Source organism: Phalacrocorax carbo, chromosome 1 (assembly GCF_963921805.1).
Source record: "Phalacrocorax carbo chromosome 1, bPhaCar2.1, whole genome shotgun sequence".
Lineage (NCBI taxonomy): Eukaryota > Metazoa > Chordata > Aves > Suliformes > Phalacrocoracidae > Phalacrocorax > Phalacrocorax carbo.
The window spans coordinates 69,070,281-69,089,958 of record NC_087513.1 but is presented as its reverse complement, the minus strand read 5'-3'; the positions used below and the strand labels follow the sequence as shown (position 1 = coordinate 69,089,958).

Here is a 19,678-nt window from a genome sequence, read left to right as displayed (position 1 = left end):
ATTTGCTCAGAAAATTCCCTCCTTCCATAGGAGCTCTCGGGTTCTGGTGTACTTTTTGGAAGGATGCTACTTGTGCCACTGAAAGGAGGAGTGAACAAACCAGCAGAGCATGACTGGCTGCTACTCTGCAGACTGTAGGATGGCTGAACTGATCTGTTCTTCAGACTCTCTGGTCATTCTCATTCTGATTTGATTTAGGTTTTATGAGGTAAACTTCCATTAAGAAGAAAATGGGATAAAAACTGTGCAAAGACCTCAGGCCCTGGCACCCTGAGTCCACCACTCTAGGGTCTAGAAAACAAGAAGGGGGGCCCAGCTGAAATACAGAGTGCATCAAAGAGAATGTAGCATTCTTTGAGCTCAGCTACTGGTCTAGCCTCAGCTTGTAAACTTGTTCAGCACCTACCCGGAAGATATCATCTTCGGAGGCAGCAGAAACAGCTTCTTTCATGGCCTTATCTAGCTCTTCTTCAGCTGTCAGGTCTCCAGAAATTGCTCGTCGGATCTCTGGCCCAATGTCATGAAGCGTGCGCAAACCAGCCTGCAAAACAGCAAACTATAGAGCTTCATATCTCCGAGTGGGTATATGAGAAATAAAAGCAATGCTATTTTTTCCTAAGCACTGTAAAGCCCTTTCGCTTAATATAGCATCCCCAGCTTCTAGAAAAAACACCAACAAATTCTGTTCTTTCATCTCCAGCTTAGAAAGGGAAAAACTCTTAGCAATTTAATGCAGGAATGTTTGTTGCTAGTCCCCTGGCTTCATCACAACAGGACATAGACATAAATCCACAGGCTTGACTTAGCAAGTCTGCATGCTTTCAACTTTGGGTTCTCAGATCCACAACCAGAAGCCCTAGAGCAGCCACAGTTCCGGATGAACCTTCTCCTTGGCATCTCTGAAAATCTCTTCTTTTTAATCAGCAGCTTAAATATGGATTTAATAGCTAAACTTCTGGCATCTGAACCTGGACAGTCCTCAAACCCCTCACCGACTGGAATCTGTTCCAGGGAGTCCATGCAGGGAGGTAAGCTGCAGGTATGCTGAGACCTCAGTCTGTATCTGTGCCTGCATCACAGCATTTTTTAGCTTGCTGGAACTCCAGAGTCACCCTTCTTCCTTACTGTATGCTTGAGGGACATAAATGGTACTGCTTGTACAGTCAATGGGGCTTTATCATTCTTTCACATAGCCTGGTAGTCCACCCAGTGAACATGTAGCACAGTGGTGAACAGATCCCAGGTCTCAGAGCCTGATGCTCCATTTGGCATCCAGGTATGCTTTTTGCTTGTTAACTGTTTTTGCCTCCTGGCAACACGCTCCCCCTGACCCTGTTATAGTAACTCCCCTCAGAAAGGGTAGAATGACTGTGGTAATAATCAAATGTCTGCTGGACACTTTATACCAGTTCTCTGAAAGGAACCCAAATTTCAAATATTACCAGCAGATTGATAAACTCTGGATATAGCCCACTTGTGCCTTCCACCTCCAGAGCTAAGGGATATGGCCCATGGTACATACATGTTTATCCAAAAGGACTGATTTGGTAATTCAAGAGGTCTACAAGCTTCTTTCCAGTGAGGATGGCCCATTGCAGCCCCCAGAATGGTTGAGAGGGAAGTGGGGTCAAATGCCTCTACTGTACCCGCCCTGTCTGTCCTGTGCCCGTTTGTCACCTGCAAGGAGAGTGCATTGCGCTGGGAGGGCTTGCCAACCAGTCCCTGTTCTTTACGTTTCTTGAACTTCCGGAAATATTCCTGGATCAGGAAAGTGGCATAGAACTTCCCGACGGTCACCTCATCATCTGCAAAGGGGTATAAAAAGAAATATTAAATTAAATAAGCAACTGATTTTAAAAAGTGTATTTGTTAATGTGAGCATTGCAATTCATAGCAGCAACACTAGGCACCGTAGTACATCTCTGCTTTTTATGGCATCAGGATGCAGGGCTGAAGGAAGGGATTGCTCCACAGCCAGAGCTTGCTCTAAGTAGTCAGGAGGAGAGGTGCACATGGCATTTGGGTAGACTGGCTCTGCTGGAAAAGAACCCTTATAGCTATGCACCTCTGGATGTATGTGTTTACGGTGAAGTGCCTCTAACCTTTGCAGTCCCTGCTATTGGTTAACCACATAGGATCTTGCTATAGCAGCAGCCTCCCAATCTGGGTCAACAGATGCTGCTCTGTCTTGTGATAGCCTGGGGTAATACATACGCAGAGTCTGGGTTCACCAACAGCATCTGACTGACCATCCATCCCAGACCAGGTCTCGCCTTTTTCTGTCTTGAAATTCTGTCTGCTTGTGCCTAGCTTGGGTGTGAACAAATCAAAATGATCACCTGTCCCCAGAAATGCAGTCATTGCTGTATTCTCGCTCAATACAAACTGTCAATGAGCCAAAATGCGCAATAAGTTTTTATCCAGGTAACTTCCCTCCTTCTCCAAACCCAGTGGAAGTGTTCTGAGACATGGTCTACTGACTTCAGAGCAGGGTGAGCCAGGTTCAGGATCTGGCTGCAACCATTAACTAAATGAAGGGCTGTTTTGTGCTATAATCCTTGGAGTCACCTGGAAGATCAGTGAAGGCCATGCTGGATGCCCATGCAACTGGAGTCACAAGAAGCCTAGCAAAGGATTTGCCCAGAAGCCTGGCAATTCCCAGGGACCATAGGAACCCACAGCAATCTGTTACACCAGTTCAGACTGGCTAAAGAATGTCCCCAGGTACACGAGTCTTTGACAGGTATCATAGTAGAAAGCAGATATGTGAATAAAAAAAAGTTATATGCCATAGTAAAGGTAGTTTTGCTAAAAATGAAGGGGTTATGAGATGGGGCTGCATCCTTAGCTTGAGTGTAAGGCCATAGCCCTTATGCAGTTGGATAAAGTCCACATCATCCTTTGTGGAGCTACTTAGCTCTGCCTGCTTCCTTTGCACCCAACAGGCACCAGGTGATGTCCAGGGGAGCAAATGCCTATGATCAAACTGGGGCAAGATCTAGCAATAAAGGTTTCTAACTCCTATTTATACACCCTTTCTTCCTTCCCTGATTTCTCAGCAGTAAGAACATGTTATTCATGTTAGTACAGGCAAAAACAGATCTCAGCCTGATGAAATACAGGTAACAGCTTGTAGAAGAAAGCTTGTCCCCTATATTCCACCTGATGATCATGAGGTGCAGTAGGACATGTCAGGTGGGGAAAAAGACAGATTCAGAGACCGGGACAAGATCCTGCACTCACCACCTGCGGGGGGCACCACCTGGTCCAGCAGCTTCATACTGGTGCGCTTCCAGATTTTCTTAATTATTGCTCTCAGCTCTTCGTTGGCTTGCTCCAGGTTACCTGCAGGGTGAAAATCATCAGAGACGGGAATTAAGCAGACCCTGCAGAGGAGCAATTTCACGTCTGGCATGGCAATCTTAGGAAGAAAATATCAGAGTTTTTTCAATAGTGGAAAGTTTTGGGCAAAAAGATGCTCCAACTGTTGCTAAAGCCCCCTCACAGCAAGAGGTCTTCTTCCTAAATATGCATGGTCATCTCAGGGTAGGAAGGTGACAGTGTTACTGACTGATAGTCTGCAACAGCCAGAAACAACAGAACCATGGTGCTACTTCATCCCAAAACCCAACAATCTCACCTAACACTTCAAATTTTAATTGAGACCCAGTGAAGGTTAAAAGTGATGACAACAGAGGACAGTTAATGGGAAACTACAGCTTGGGGAACACAAATAATTGGTAGTAAAAATGCACCTAGAAATCTGAAGACCTGGGCCTGCTTGCAGCACTTCCCAAGAATTATAAGTTGCAATCCCTCCCTTCCAGCAGATATCAAGCTCTTCACATGGTGCCAAGAGTCTGCCTTGGAGAGTCTCCACAGTGCTCTGACAGGGCACTCCAGGCATGTGCAAGGCTTTCACTATCCAACTCACAGGACCGTCCCAGGTTATTTGTGCTTATCATCTGAAGAACAGCATAGGCTATAATAAGCCCTTTATTTAACTGTCTGAACTTAGACTTTATATGTTCCTCCAAGGGGCTTTGAGCTAAATGAGGCATTAATCAAGCCACTCTATCCCTTTGAGAGTGATTGAAGCTGATTCAGTTTATATTCTTCCCTTCTAGATACCCATTTCCACCCAAATGACTCACCTTCAATTTAATATCTTGATTTATGTACATTCAAACCCCCTATAATTGAAGACCTCTTCTCTCTCTAGGTGTGTGAAACCACTATCTTGTGCTCCTAAAGGTGCTATTCCTGCAGCTTTTCTTGTTGCTCTCCAGCATTAAGGCTCCTCAGCGTGCTGCACAGGGCTCTGCCTGGCAGTAGCTCTCTTAATAGGATGCAGTGAAAATAGGGACACTAAGTAACTTGGTGAGGATGAAACAGGTGGGCAGCATCAAAGGCAGAAATCTGACTCGGGAGGGCTGATTCCAAACTCCTGCCCTAACCACTTACAAGATCCTTCTAAGGCAAGAAAGCAAGCGGTTTGAGGCTTTAGGTGGTTTCCCAGCAGTTCACTGGCAATGACTTTTCACTTCACTGACTTCGCTGGCAGCTGGCTTTTTCCTCAAGAGACCCTATTTGGCTACAGTCAAATTCTGTTTAGCACAACATTCAAGGCCTTAATACAATTTTTTAATTTTATCACTTTTTTTTTCTCAGCTGTCAGTATAATCTTGGCACAGTAAGCTAGGGTTCTGCTAGTCTCTGCTTTCCCATGCCTGAAATATAATGCAGCCACTCCTGAGGCAGAGGAGTTTAGCTGTGAATCACAGACCTACATGCTCTTTTAGATTATCTCATTAATACATGAAGCCACGTTTTGACTCAGGACCAATGTCTTTTATTTCAGCAGGTGACAGAGTGCAAAAAAGGGGACAAGCTGAGCCCAAAACCGTGCCTGCTTTCCCCAACTATACCCGCTGGTCTATGCAAAACTATTAACAGGCCCTCTGCTTCTCATTTGTCTTTAGGCCTACATCACCGCTGTCAGTACAATGTGATGTTAACTTATGCTAATGGAAGCACAGGAGGAGTTTTAATGACGTGAGATTCTTAAGTCCAAGCTTTTTTGCCTCCCTTGGATTGGAAGATCAGTCAAAAAGCGGCCCAGTTCTGCAGCCAGTTTGTACGTGGGGAGGCTTCTTTGCCCTTCTTCCTTCCCCTGATTGCTGTTTGAGCAGATATTGATCTAAAACTTTTAACTTTGAGACCATTGTAAAGAACATGATCAATAATCTGAGATGATACCATGGTAAGCACCAGCTTTCTAGGTAACCGGAAACACTGTTCTCTCCCTAGAAGATATTATTCCCCCAAACATCTTTACATTGCTTTTGGTACCATGTGCTGCATATGAGTAACTGAGATCATTTTACACAAGATATCCTTATTGTTGTATTCCAGCTCAGCACACTTTGGTGTGAACACCGCTCAGCTACCTTTGTACCCTTGCAGTCAGCAAGCTTCTTACCTTCTGTCTTGATCCTCAGTGCAGTTCTGACCAATGCAAAAAGGGTGGCATTGAACATGACAGTCCCATCACTGTTCAGTGGCATATTCATGGAGACAAGGCGCTGTGGAGTAAGGAGAAGAAAGAGAACAATCATACTGCCAACACATGGACTGAAGTACGCTCTTCTTTAAGCCCTCACGATGCCCTCCAGACCTTCCACTCCTTTTACATGAGCATCCATGGCCTGTAGATTTAGTTACACAATTATAAATGTACTTGAAATATCCACTGATGGTCCCAAGCATGGTGTGTTTGCCCTGCGGCCTCTCTCCCATTGCTAGATACTGTTTTCTTCAATATGGCTATCACTTTCTAACCTTCGTTTTCCCCAGTGGCCAGTGGGCATTTGTCCCAGACCCAAACCCTAAATGACACCTTTTTTTCTTATCAGGAGCAAACTGTTTTCTTCATACCTCATGGGGCATTTGAAAATTCGCCTGCACTAAAGCTGTGCCTGTTGCAAATGTATATAAACAGAGCCAGAATCTTTCTTTTAGGTAAAAGGCTTGAAGAAAGGGGATTAACTGAACCTGAAAGCCAGTCTGCTTTATTCAACTATTCCCCCTCTCCCTTTTAAAATGAGACTGTGTCTGCCCTGCAGGAATTCTGTAAAGCCATGTAGGACAGAGTGAGTGCTGAGTCCTGTTGCAGCTGCAGGGTGAATTTCAGTGAGACCAATAACATATACCTGAGGCAGATGTAGCAGAGCCCCCAGATCTTACGTCCTTACTCTTGTCTCCGGAGGAGAGGCACCAGGGACTTGGTTTGAACTCTTATGCTTTAAGAGGTTGATTTGCTCGAGCTCTGTCTTCTGACATTTCCATGCACCAGGCCTGGTTCAGTACCAAATTGGAGGAAAGGGTGTCATCCCCATCACTACCACTGCAATTGTAGATGGAGGGGTTTGAACCAGATTGGGACAAACAATTGCTAGAGAGCAGTCTGCGAGGGGTTGGCAGTAGGCCAGTCATATATTTCTGTGTACAGGCCCAGGCTTTGTATTTTGCTCTGAGACTGAGATAAAAAACAACTACAAGTGTCACATACAAACTCTGGGACTTGTGAGAGGTGAACAAAGAACCTCAAGTGAAGGAAGCATAAAGGTTATAAACATGTCATTATTCACTAGAGAGTCCTTTTTTGTAGCTGGAGTCTCACAACCAAACAAACGAGTGAGACATTTTCACAGAATATCTGTCTTTGCCCTTCTTGTATTTTAATACCACATTCACCTTGCTGTTTAATATCTGTCCGTTATTTAAGCAAGAATTACGGATAAAACTAGCTTTTTGGTGCACTGCTTAGTCCAAAGAAAAGCTCAGAGATATTTTTACTTGCCCTGTTATTTCCGTCTGTCCTAACTGTCTTGGGACGTACATTTGCTAGCGCAAACACACGTGTGATTGATACAGTGCTCGATGTCTGGGAGCTGTAGTTACCAAGGATGCTCTCCCCTAGCTAGAGAGAGAGGGCTGGCGATGCGCTGATGTCCCTAACTAGGGGACCACCCGCCTGCTGGTGATCCTCCAGCGCTCGCCCAGGTTGTCGCCGCCCCGAGGAGCCGGGGAGCGCCGCAGGACGGCCGGGGGGGACGGTTCAAACACTTGCTGTTGCCGGCTCCGCCGCGGCGGGGCAGCACCGGCGGCCGCTGCCGCCGGGACCCGCTGCCGCCGGGACCCGCTGCCGCCGGGACCCGCTCCGGCCGGGACCCCCGGCAGCGCCCGCCCGGCAGGCAGCGGACCAGCAGGCGCCCAAGCTCAGCTAGAAAATGCCATCGCCGGGGTATTTAGCTGCTTGTGACTCGCAGCCTTCCCCGAGCCGCAGCGTGCCTTACTTTGCAAGCCACCCGGTGAGGGCAGAGCTTCCCGAAGCCCAGCGGGGGCTGAATCCGCCGGAGCAGTGTCACCACGTCCAAGTGTTTGATCCGTCCCCTAAAGAAGAAAGGACAGTGAGGGATCGCATCCTTACCACGGGGTGACCTGCCGAGCCGCCTGCATTGCAGGTGCAGCTACAAATATCACTGAGATCTTTCCAGCCCCGTGCTGCTACTCCCTGTTGCCTGGGCATAGCTGAAGATATTTCAGGCCTCTTTCATGCGGTGCATTCCTGAGGATTTGCCCAGCGCTCATATCACTCCTACTGGTACGGAAAACCCAGCTGCCAGTCACACACGAGTCAATACTTGCAAGAATTGATTTCAGTGTTTTCAGTGCCGCAGTTCCTCAGTGCATGAACGGACAATTTGGGGTTGTCCCCCTACCACTGACCTGCTCAAAATCTAGGGCTGCTTGTTTACCTGACCATCTTAGGTCTATAGCAGGCACAGAGGTGCAAAGGGTCTCTTTTTTCCTGGTGCTTTACCTCCCATGTAAATAGCCCCAAGCCACTGTCTTTTGATACTTGTTTATGCTTTGGGCTGCCACTGGAGCCAGTGCAAAACAAAGTGCAGAATTTCCTCCACAGGAGCAGTTTGGTTTCTTTTAAGTTCTGTAAATGGCATCTCAAAAGAAGAATTCTCTCATGGAGGGAGGAGAGCTACCGGAGCCAGAGGTGGGGCTTCAAGCATGGGACATGGATGGGGAAGAGGGAAAAAAGAGCTTCCCATTTATAGATGGGAAGGAGCAGGGTGTCATCTGGGCCGAATGGCTATCTATTAGATGCCTTCAGCCACTGCAGTCTTGCCTTCAAACAAGCACAAACAGTAGCATCTGTTTTGTTAACAAACAGTGTATTTATTAGAATTCTGTGCTTAAGCCCTACCCATATTAAAAGTCTTTCTGGGCAGTCAGGGATGGGAAGAAGGGTTTCAATTTATGTATCACTCTGATAATGTGATGTGGCCTCACATATTGCAGAACCCGAGCCCAAATTAATCTTGACACTATGTCTCCTAAAGAGATATGCTTTTAGTTTATGCCAAGATCTCTTTCCACAGTTTTTGAAATATGAAGGGGCTTTGCAATTACAATTGTCAACTGTACTGTAATGCCACAGGGATCTAAATGCACTTTAAGCTTAAGCATGTGTCAAACAGAGCATATAATACTGAATGTCAATTAAGCCCTTTTGTGAGTTGTTCTTGTGTAACTTTAAATGCCTGCAAGTCTGCTGATGTGAATAACCCTGCAGATGACATAACGCAGCCTTGTGAAGGTACAGGTTGCGATGGGCCTATATGACATATGGCAAAATGGGGATTTGAGCACAGCAGCTCTACTGTGAGTAGAAAGACAAATAGAAGAGTCACAGCTCAATATCGCAAACACATGCAACAATAAACCAACCCTCTAACCTTTGCTCAATCTTCTGCTCCCTGTTCCTAAAGAGTCTATATGTCCCCCCTTCGACCTTGTGGAGTCCTTTGCGCAGTACCTTGCGGAGGTATCTATTTTAGGATTTTTGCAGGAAAAAAGTGTTCCTCAGGAGGAACATGGCACTTACTACACTGGGTCTAGAGAACAGAATATAATGGGCCTATTTTCCTGAGGACCTCTGATATCCAGGCTGGGTTACTTACTTGGCTTCAGGGTCATACTCTGCCCAGATCCTTTTAAACTCATCCAGGTGGTGTGGTCCTAAAATGGACCAGTCCCGTGTCAGGTAATCAAAGTTATCCATTATAACAGCTACAAAAAGATTGATGATCTGCAAACAAGGACAGAGATGACTTGATGGATGAGGCAGGTAAAAGTAAACTTCAATGGATTCGCCATTTAAGGTCTGGATTTGGACTCATAGAACTAGGAAGCCATTGGGGGTGGATTCCCTCTTCCCCCATGCCAGCCCCCCAGTTTAAATGGGAAGATCCCAGAGGCGGGATATTCTCAGCTGGTCACATTTTTCTCTTCCCTACTGAATGGATGGGGCCCAAGTTTGCTGAATGCTTAGACATGCTGTGATGGCTTTTTATTTACCTTTGTCTTTGTCCAGCAGAATGGGGGAGTGGTGGGAGAACCTGAGATTTATGCTCTAGAGGCAGTGGGGCTGAGATAAAAAGCTTTTCTTCTGGCTCAAGACCAAAACTTTTAAAATGTTGCTGCTGTTCACTGGGAGAGTTTTGCGCACTGATGCCAGCTGCAGAGCATGTGCTGTCGCTCTGAGCAATGCCGCATTGCCAACACAGAGCAGATGCAAGTGGGATATGTGTATTCTCACAGTCATTGCTGCTGGCAGGGGAGGAAAAACCTGCTCAGCACCCAGAAGGAAGGTAGGAGGGAAGGTGGGAAGTGTGGCTGAGGCGTTGCTAGCCTCAGCACAGCCCACAACTCACTAATTTGGTTTTCTCATTGAGGGGGAGGGGAGAAGAACACTCCTTTGCTGTGCACAAAGGATTGGGATTGGAGGCAGAGCATCCCTCAGAGCTGGAGGGAGGCAGGAATGGCAGTGACCAAAGGGGTGTTGTCACTGAAAGGGTGCTGCTGGGAAAGATCCCATGGGGAGATTTCCCCTCTCTGAGATTGTTCTTCTGTGCAGCGCTGATATCGGGGGAAGCAGGGGCTCAGTCTGACAGAGGGCACGTGTTGGTTGCTGGGGTGGACTCACCAGGAAGGCACAGAGCATGTAGAAGCTGATGAAATAGAAGACAGCGAAGCTGCTGCCACAGGAGTGATCTGCTTCGGTGGAGTTGGCCGGCTCTGACTCTGGGTCACACTTCTTGTCTGGGAGACATGCCAGCATGATTTCCTGCCAGGCCTCACCGGTGGCACACCTGGGCATGGCAAAGGGCAAGGGAAGACAGCAGTGACCTTCCACATGAGACAGACTAGCACACTGGCAACCTGGTCCTGCTTTCATGAACATTAATGGGAATTTTGCCACTGAGATCAATTAAAAGCAAGGTAGGCTGATGGCTGGGCTTTGACATACACTGGCATACCCTGCTCCTCTTTTTGGCTTTGTTGCCATCATCAGTGTGCTGTTCCTGACTGGCTTTGCCTAGTCTGGGTACGGGGCTGTCATGCTCCAACCAGCCAGAGTCATCGAGATGTGTGTGACATGGCTACAGATTGCACAAAAAAACCTCCTTGAAAACGAGGAAAGAGCGTTAAATTTGTGCCAACTCCCCACCCCTTCAGCACCCTCCCTGGCCCCAGCACACCTGGCCACAGCTGGAGCAAGATGATGTGCTAAGCTGAGCTGGGCATGGCCATGCCAAAGCATGAGTGGGAGTTCCTGTCCCTTACCCTGCTAAAATAAGCTGAAAATCATACTGACTCAATTTGTACAAAAGGAGGAGTTTGTGATGAGTATCAGCATTTGAGAGCACTGAAAACTGGCTACCTTCATTCTGAGTAGGAGGACTTGCCTCCCTCCCCAGCCCTGAGTGTTGGCCAGTGTCAGCTGGCAGGGTACATGGCTTAACAGACTGGTCGTTTCATCTGATGTGACTCTGAGGCTCCCCTGCTGAGGGCCAACATGTTTCTACTCACCTCGTGAGCATGACACGGTAGAAGGAGATAAGCTGTGCCCAAGAGCAGAGGAATCGTGCTCCCAGACTGACACACTCCAGAGCTGTCAGACACCCACCTGAAAAGCAGCAGCACTGCCTGGGGGAAGGTCTGGAAGTTGTTGTTGCGGTTGATTTCTGTGGTATCATTCAGCGCAATTTTACCAAACACCTGGCAGAGAGCAGAGGTCTTTTCAGGTTAGCCCTGCAAAATCCCCGAACCTCTTGTCAACTGTAGCTCTTGGCCTCACCCTGACTCTGATATTTAACAGAATCTGCCTTTCTCTTAAAAAATAATTTCCATGGGTCTTTCATATTTGCTGCTGCTTCCCTTGCTTGTGTTTTATCACCAGAAAAGCACTTATTTTGTAACAAGATGCATTGTTTGTTAAAGCAAGACATCCTTCCTTATTTCATACACTGTGAATACATGATATGGGGCCTTATTTTAACAGGCACTCATATAGGGAGGGGGTCCAGCTGAAAGAAATCAATAACACAGAAAGAAAAGGCTCCTTCCTTCATTTCTTACCTGTCTTTGCCAGGAGGAAATGATAGCAGAAGACCAGCAGCTGCAAAGCCTTAAGCTTCCAACTCTGTGGGGTACCTTGGATCTTCCCAAAACAATGTAAAGTATGTTGCCTTGGATCTGGAGATTGTCCAAAGGCTTGCCCTTCTAGTAGCCATGCTTGTCACCAGCAGGTGTTTCAGGCCCCTGCCCCACAATGCAGCAGTGTGAAGATGATGACTAGATTTGCCCAGACAAAGATGGCATACAGCTTTCTTACATGCCCAACCGACTGTCACTGCACCAACTAGTTCATCCAGCCACAGCATGGAGCCTGCAACCATCAGCAAACCTTCTGAAGGGCCTGCCCTCGGATGTGAAGTTTCCAGTGCAGGAGAGTTCAGTTGTCTTTGAAAAAGTCATATAGCTGTGGTGCTTTTGGGCACTGTGACTGAGGGCTTAACAAACTTCACCTGGCAGAAAGGTCTCTACACAGCATAGTTGATCAAGACTATTTATTCCCCATTGATAGAAATGTGACAGAGATCTCAAGGACTGAGAGCTGTAATCTTGTAGCCGAAATGAGCAGCAGAAACAGAGCAGCTCTGAGAGATCACAGAGCTTCTTTTCAAGCAAATGTCACCAATAATTAATACCCCGAAAGAAACAACAATGTGGAGAGAAGCACAGGGACAATGGCAGGGAGGCCATGCCAGATGGGAGGGAGGGTCTGTACATGGCAGGTTTCTGCAGGGGTTCCTCATGGATGTGTGGGCCTTCCCCGGTCCCAACTGCCCCCACACTGTGGGTAGCAGTGACAGCCCCAGCTGCACCAAGGAGAGGCAGAAGCACAGATTAAATGCTCAGATGCAGTTTGAGCTGAGGCAGCCCATATTTTTCATTTAAGGCAAGCATAGGCAAGGGAACTTCCCATGCTGGAAGTCTGATTTTTGTTTTGACCCTGTGGCTTCCTTCACACATGATGCACTGGTGGCAGCTACCACGGGTGCTTTGCATTAGGCACCTATGAGGAGCTGCAGGTAGTGGTTCCTCTCTCATGGCCTTTCCAGTCCATGCCCCCCGGGCCAAGATATGAGTGGCTTCATCCATCAGCATCAATTTGGATTTTTCCAGTTGGGCACATTAGGTAGCGAGGCTTGAATGCTGTTACACTCCAAGTCAGGGCAGTAGCTGAGATAAAGTGGTAGGTCTCCTTTGTGTGGGAAATTCTTATATTTTCATCAGAACTGGTATATCTAGTCTGTCAAGGTAGCTGCTTAATAGAGTGAGGAAGGATTTTCCTTCCTATGTGTCCCTATGTGCAAGGGAACTCGCTATGTGTCAGCAGGTTCAAGAGAGGAGCACACAAAACTGAGATGCCATTTGGACAAAAAGTGATGATAACAGGTCTGTGGGCAAAGAGGGAAGATGAGAAAAGCTGGTTTTCTCATTGGAAGACAGGAGGGCAGGAAGCAATCTAGTAATCTAGATCAATGTGAAAGACAGATGTATGATCTTCAGGCTGCTGAGATGATTAAAACAGAGGCTTGAATTTAAGCCAAGGATTAAATAGACAACTTAGAACTAGCTGACAGAAAAGAGAATAGAATTACAGAATAAAATATCTAGCCCTGGCAGTGCCTCGATCATTGTAGACCCCATCTGCATGGGTGCTTTGAAGGCATTTTTAATGCTTTGTGTAGCTACATAACACTACTGTAATACTCTCAAGTGATTTTGTTTTCTGTATGGCACAGGTAATCCTGTAAGATCTTGGCCATTTGAGCTAGTTAGGTATTAAAGGCAAAACTGGCAAGTTTACAGTATAAGCCTAGTAGACTAAATGACAGCTGTAATTACTTGGGGCAGTTGAGATAACCTATGATAGTTCAAGAGAAGATTAGTTTTATTTTTCAAACTGGGGAAGGGTAGATGGAGTCTGTGAAAAGATGTCATAATAATAACAGGGAACAAATTAAAACAAGCTCACAGAGGTCAGTTGAATTCTGTTACAAGTTCTGTCAGCATTGTGAAACCAAGAAACCTGTCATGTCTGAAGACCTCTGGAAGCAATTATGTCATGCCTTTCTATACTTTGGTCTCTGGTCCCAGATGGCTGACTTGTCTGAGATCTTTGATTAACACTGAAGTGAAGCTTAGTTTGAAAAGCAGCAGAGCAAATGAGGCTGGGACTGTCACAGCCTGTGCATATATCACATGCTTTCTTCCATGGTCTGTAGGCAACATCAGTTTCTTTCACAGATGAATACTCAGGCCGGTTCCAAGTTCATTTTGCAAACTGAATAGGAAATTGTATTGATGCAACTTCCTGAAGAACTGGCACAAACACAAAGCGTTGTACATTGGGTCTGATCCCATATTTACCTTCACAGATGTAAATCAAAAGCTGCTCTTTACAACTCAGTGGAAGTTACACCAGTGTGAGTGTGATGTGTGAGAAAAATTTGGGATGTTCACTGCAGTATGGCTATAAGCCCACTGAAACAACTATTTTGAACCAATGAGCGAGGCAGTAAATCTCCTTTGCCACTGCTGCTGGGTATTCCTTTGGGAGTGTGGAGGCCAGGCATGGTCCTTTTACTGTTTGCATGCTGCATTCTGCCATTAAATGGATAGTTTTTGGTGGTTTTTTTTCTGGAGCGCTTTGTGCTCCTGTTGGAAGTGCCTAAGCAGACAATGTTTTCTAACCAAGGTTAGCTGCCATCTTACCTTACTGGGCAAAAGCATTCTTGTAAGCCCCTACAACCACACATTGATCTAGTTACTTTGTAAGTCAGTTCCCAAAACTAACAGGAGAAGGCAGACACAGCTGAGCTCTTCAGCATCACTTACCTGCATCCCGATCACGGCATAGATGAAGAACAACATCACTATTAAAAGAGCCACATAGGGGAGAGCCTAGAAATGAAAGAAAAAAAAAAAGAGAGAGAGCACTGTGTCTCCGCCGAGCCTGGCACGCTGGGGCCTGGTTCATGCTCCCGGCTTTGGGTAACTGCATAGAGTCTGGCTCCAAACGTGGGGTCTGTAATTTGGCCAGGTGGCCACTAGATGCCTCTACAGGCCTGCATTTGCTTGCCCTCCCCGGCACCACCCTTCTGCCACCCAGCTCAGGCAGGCTCTGACTCTGCTCCCACCCGTGATGGTGTAGTTCTGCTGCCTTCAAGTCAGTCCTTCCCTTGACGGAGTGAGGAAAGCAAGGGCAAAACCAGTGTCTACAGCTGCTTACAGAGAGGAAAAAACTCTCATAACGAGTATTATTTTTTCCTGGATCCAGTCTGGTGAAATCAAAAACACAACAGCTGCCGAGATCCACAATCAAGGCTTCTGCTACAATGGTTGGTACCATCCTAAGTACCTAAAGCCGCATCAGCTTTGGTCCCTGTTCAGTGTTAGGTGTCTGTGATGGTGTCTGCAATGCACTAAGTGCTTGTGATCAGCTGCTGAAGAGGAAATGCAGAGCCCTGATATCCAGAGCTGCCTCATAAGGAAGAGGCCAGTGCAATCAGCAAAGTGTTGAGTGCTATTGGTTTCCTCTGCCACTAGCAGGAATCAAGGGCATAGCTTGGGACCTCACAGGCTCAGGCTTTTGAGGAGGACTTTTCTACTCTGTTGCTTTTGAAATATGCAGAGCTCAGACCAGAGACATCCAGACATTGCTTCAGAGGCAATGAGCAGACATGTTCATCCTGAAAATAGGAGTACAGGCCCTGATCTGGATTTTGAACACCCCATTTCACAAAGTATAAAAAGCCTACAACATTATTATTTTTTTAAATATAAGATTATTTATACATTTTAAGTTTATGCCTAAATTCAAAAGGCCTAAATCCTACGGGAAGAATTAAGGAAAAATTTTCACTCACAGCTACGGAGATTTGGCTAAGACCTGCAGAAATAATCTCAAAGAGATCTGAATACTAAAATGGCAAAAATTTAAACCTTTAAAAAATGTCTGTAATCATCATCTTGAGGCTCAGGGGCAGATTTCTCTGTGTTTTATGGGGTCAGACAAATCTGTGTGATTATTCCACACTGTCAGTGGAGATACACCAGCTCAGAATTGGGCTCCAAACATTTTGTGATGATCTAGTTGGGACTCGATACACATGAGAACTGAGAAAGGCTCCTGGGATAGTGTCCAGACAGGACATGAGGTGCCTAACCTTACCAGTTCTTCTGTCTTTCAAATGGGGGTGGGAAAAGTGTCATCTCTCCTGGCCATCTGACCCTCCGCTTTCTTTCCATTTTCTTCTGCTCAGTCCACTCCTCTCCACTGATGCATCTTCCTACTCACCTCTGCCCCCTACTCCCCATGGCTCCTTCAGCTCCCCACCTCCCCTATTCTACTCTTCTGGCTCTGTCCTCCTCTGTCTCTGTCCTTCCCTGGCTTTACCACTTTGTCCCTGGGATTCCCACGGCCTTGCCTTGCCCTCAGCACCACTCTCACTTCCTACTCCTCCCACTCACCAGCCTGGGCTCTGTTGCTATCTCTGCAGGCAGAAACCCCACCGAGCATTTTCCCACCACACACTCCTCTGACCGGTGCCCCAACTTGTATGTAAGCATTGCGCACCATGCGCAGGGCACATGAGAGTTATTATGGGCTCTGAGCTCCGGCAGAAGTTTGTTGCTTATTAGGCTGCCCTGTGTGAGCAGAGACGCTTCCTGGAAGCATGTGGGGACACGGAGAACAGCCCATGTCAGACAAAGTCTGCAGGGATCACAGATTTTGACAGTAGGAGTGGCTGGGTTAAGAGCTCTGCACAGTGTCTATTCTTAGCTACCAAAGGAGCCTCACAATAGTTGCAAGAGGTGGAGCTCTCAGCAGAGAATACTAAGTTATAAATGGCTAAAGGCTTTCAAGGGAAAAGGCACTCGCTGGCAGTGCTTGCCCCCCCCCCCACTGTGGAAGATACCTCCCTTGATACTTTCTCCCATCACCCTACAACCCTGCCTAAAAGTCACTCTCCAATCAAAGAGGTCTGAAGGTCACTGGAGGGAAGTACCAGGCACTCCCTTTCCCATCCATCTCATCCCCTCCAGCCAAAAGCTGTGGCAAGCTGAGCTCAGGATAAGAGCGAGCTATTGCTAAAGAGGCTGGAGGGGCACAGGGGCAAGGGGAGGAGAAGCAGGAACTGGAAAGTGTGACTCTGTCCCCTGCATCAGGGATGGCTGAGCTGTGCCAAGGGAATCTCATTCCTATGCATGCAGACAAAATGGTTCCCACTGGACACACTCAAATAACAACCTGGAAGTTAGCAACCGTGTAAGCAATGGAAAAAGTCACTTGTGGTACAGATGTGTCAGAAAAATGCTGTGCAATATTAGACCCTCTGACTGTCAGGAGTGTGCAAAATGAGAGTCCTTCGCATGAGCCTGGTGGCTACTGAGGCCACCTAAGAGATGCTCTGGAAAAGGTCCAGACTGATTCCTGGTGTACACATGTGCTGCCTCTGCTGACAGAGACAGAAGTCATTGTGATCCACAGCACTGCAAGCTTTGGTCCCAGCTTGTGTTGTAGCTGGTGAGGTTTATGTTTTAAAGCGTGGATCAGCTCCTTTCCCATTTGAGTCAATACAAATGCTGTCGACCATTTAAAGCCTCAGTCTGAAGGATATACAGTTGCTGTTTCAAGATTTGTGTGTTACACAATATACTTATCCATGCTTTTGTCCAATGGTGTGTCCTGCATCTTTTCTCATGTTTAGACCACCATTTGTATTCCTGTGCTGTCTTTCCCTCACGCTTCCTCTGGACCTGCCTCAGCTAGCATCCAGGTTGTGCTGGCCCAGTAAATCCAGGCCAAGTACTTGTAAAATGCAGGAATATCCTATGCTTCCTCTCTAACAACCATTTTTTTCTATACATGGCTAAGTTAGGGGCTGGTTTGGAAGCAGGTTTTTTTTAGGAAATAGCTATCTCTTGGTGTTTGTTTTCCCCCAGAGGTGATGATACTTATCCAGACTGGTCTCCTTTGCCTTCCCCTGGCTACTCTGGTACTTCACCTACCACTGAAATGCAACCTGCCTCTAGGGCAAAAGCAGCAGCAATTTAATAACTTGACATTGTTACCAGGGCCAAAGGTGTGGGGCCAAAAAGGTGAGATTCTTCTTGGATGGAAGCATGGGAGCCCTATATCTCTAACACTCACTGGAAATCCTTAAAACAAAGCTTAAGGGAAACTTGAGACCCACGCCTTCCCCATAGCTGTGTATTTCTCTTAAAGCAACAGATATAAAATACAGCTAAAAAAGGGAAAAAAAAAAAAAAGGAGATTGAAGGGTTACAGACAGGTAGTAATTGAACTGAATTAAGCTATCAAGGCTGTTCAGGAAGCTCTCAAGCAATTGCTCATGCTTTAAAGATGAAACTCATACCCAGGCAGTCATCCTCTGTGAGCCCCATTTACTTGACTCTCATTCGTGCCACGGGTCACTGGTGCACACAGTTCTGACCAGTAGCCTTTGAGGTCAGGCACTTGGGTGAAACCACTCCCCGAGGGGCCACCAAGGGGAAATAAAAAAAGAGTTAGCTCTTACTTAGAGATAAGTGAAAGAATACCTGGAAGGACTTGATGAAGGTCCAAAGCAGCGTCCGGATGCCCTCCCCTCGGCTCAGGAGCTTCACGAGACGCATCACACGGAAGAGTCGGAAGAAGGTGATTGAGATGCGAGAGTTTTCCTCTGTGTTCTGGAAGCCATTGGCACAGAGGCAGGAGTTACAACAGCACAGGAGGAACAGGGGCCCTGGGCCACAGAGGACGCTACGGCGAGAGCTCACTGCACTGTTCCTTGTCCTGGTACCCCTCCCTGGGCTTGCGCTGCCCCAGCACCCCAGGGGCAGGCTGAGGCCCAACAAGCCTGCCCTATCTCCCACAGTGGTGAGGCTACTCTGTGGGGGCTCTTGAGGCCATTGGCCTCTCCCTTCAGGTTGCCTGGGCTTTTGGGGATTAGGCATGTGTTATGCTATAAATCCCTCCATTACATCTCCTTCTCACATTGGAAAGATACAATTCTCCTTTGACATTGTACTGGAGGAGAAAGATACATTCTCTTTTGACCTGTCTGGGATGTTTTACTCCAACAAGAACCTCAGCCAGCAGTTCTGGTGAATCTGGTGTTGGGCATCAGCCACATGCTGCTTGCTCTGCTGGGAAACAGTAGCAGGTCCCAGGTCTGCTCTGGGGTGCGAAACCCCATGGGGGCATGGTGTCCTCTGCCCCTGCCCAGCTGCTTGCGTCACTGGCACCGCTGGCAGCCCTGCTGTCCCTGCACTGCTGTGGCCTTGCTTCTGGGGGCTGGGCCGTGGTCGCTCGCTCCCGCTGCTCTGCCTTTGGGCCTTTTGCATTTCTCATGACCCCTTTGTACTTCCCACAGTCTGCACACTGATATATTTTTTTAAAGTTTTATTTTGGCTTCACTGCTACTGTTCAAGCATGCAATATTTTAAAATAGTCTTTCTTCTGGCCTGTTTTTTTCTCACAGCATCTGCTTTGTCCCTAAGCGTTTTCCCCTGGGCCTGTAACCAGCTCTGACGTTCCTCAGCCTTCACACGTGTGAAGGGCACATCCATCGGAGTGCTGCCACAGTGGTAGGCTCACCTGGGCCTTGGTAGAGGACCCGCTGCCTAGCTTGAGGGGAGGCGAGGCACAGAAAATGCCATGTTTCCATGTTCATTGAACCCCTAAAATACTGTCCGAAGCCTGCGGAGTTGGTGGCTTCCACTAGCAGCACTGTGGGAATGTGACCTCCTGTCACAGGAGGAGATAGCGCTGTCACCCTGCCACTTGACCTTCTGTGGAGCAAAGAAGTGCACAGAAGCCCCCTCTCTGTCCCCACCCAGGCTGCAAAGACTGCAGTTTGAATCCGAACACCACCGAAAGAGCAACATTTAGGAGGAAGAAACAGTGCAGATCACCCCTGCTGTTAACTACTCACCACTGTGTAAACCAAGAGAGAACAGACCCTTTGGATTTCCTGTCACCAGGCAGTGAAAACAGCAGCTGCTTGTCTGTCTGCTCCTGATAAAACCCAAGGCACAGGAACTGCCTGGATCTATGTTTCTGGGAATAAGAGTCCAGATGAGGAAACGTACCTGTGCGTTGTGTGTGCTCCTGTTTCCAACCCAGCACGAGCAGATTGGTGCTCAGCTCTGTTGGCCCCCAGCTGGGTCGGTGCCC

The 19,678-nt window shown here is 47.3% G+C and overlaps 1 protein-coding gene across 1 annotated transcript in view; it reads right to left on the bottom strand.

The window, feature by feature from the left end:
- Positions 1-19,678, bottom strand: part of CACNA1C (calcium voltage-gated channel subunit alpha1 C) — a 488,452-nt gene that overhangs the window by 11,553 nt on the left and 457,221 nt on the right. Inside the window, exons 34-43 of the mRNA XM_064458535.1 lie at positions 18,061-18,189; positions 14,332-14,397; positions 11,051-11,142; positions 10,067-10,232; positions 9,042-9,169; positions 7,359-7,455; positions 5,483-5,585; positions 3,244-3,345; positions 1,678-1,805; positions 407-541 (exon numbers count right to left, since the gene is read on the bottom strand). Of these exons, the coding sequence (XP_064314605.1) occupies positions 407-541; positions 1,678-1,805; positions 3,244-3,345; positions 5,483-5,585; positions 7,359-7,455; positions 9,042-9,169; positions 10,067-10,232; positions 11,051-11,142; positions 14,332-14,397; positions 18,061-18,189 (1,146 nt within the window). The remainder of the gene's footprint in view (positions 1-406; positions 542-1,677; positions 1,806-3,243; positions 3,346-5,482; positions 5,586-7,358; positions 7,456-9,041; positions 9,170-10,066; positions 10,233-11,050; positions 11,143-14,331; positions 14,398-18,060; positions 18,190-19,678) is intronic.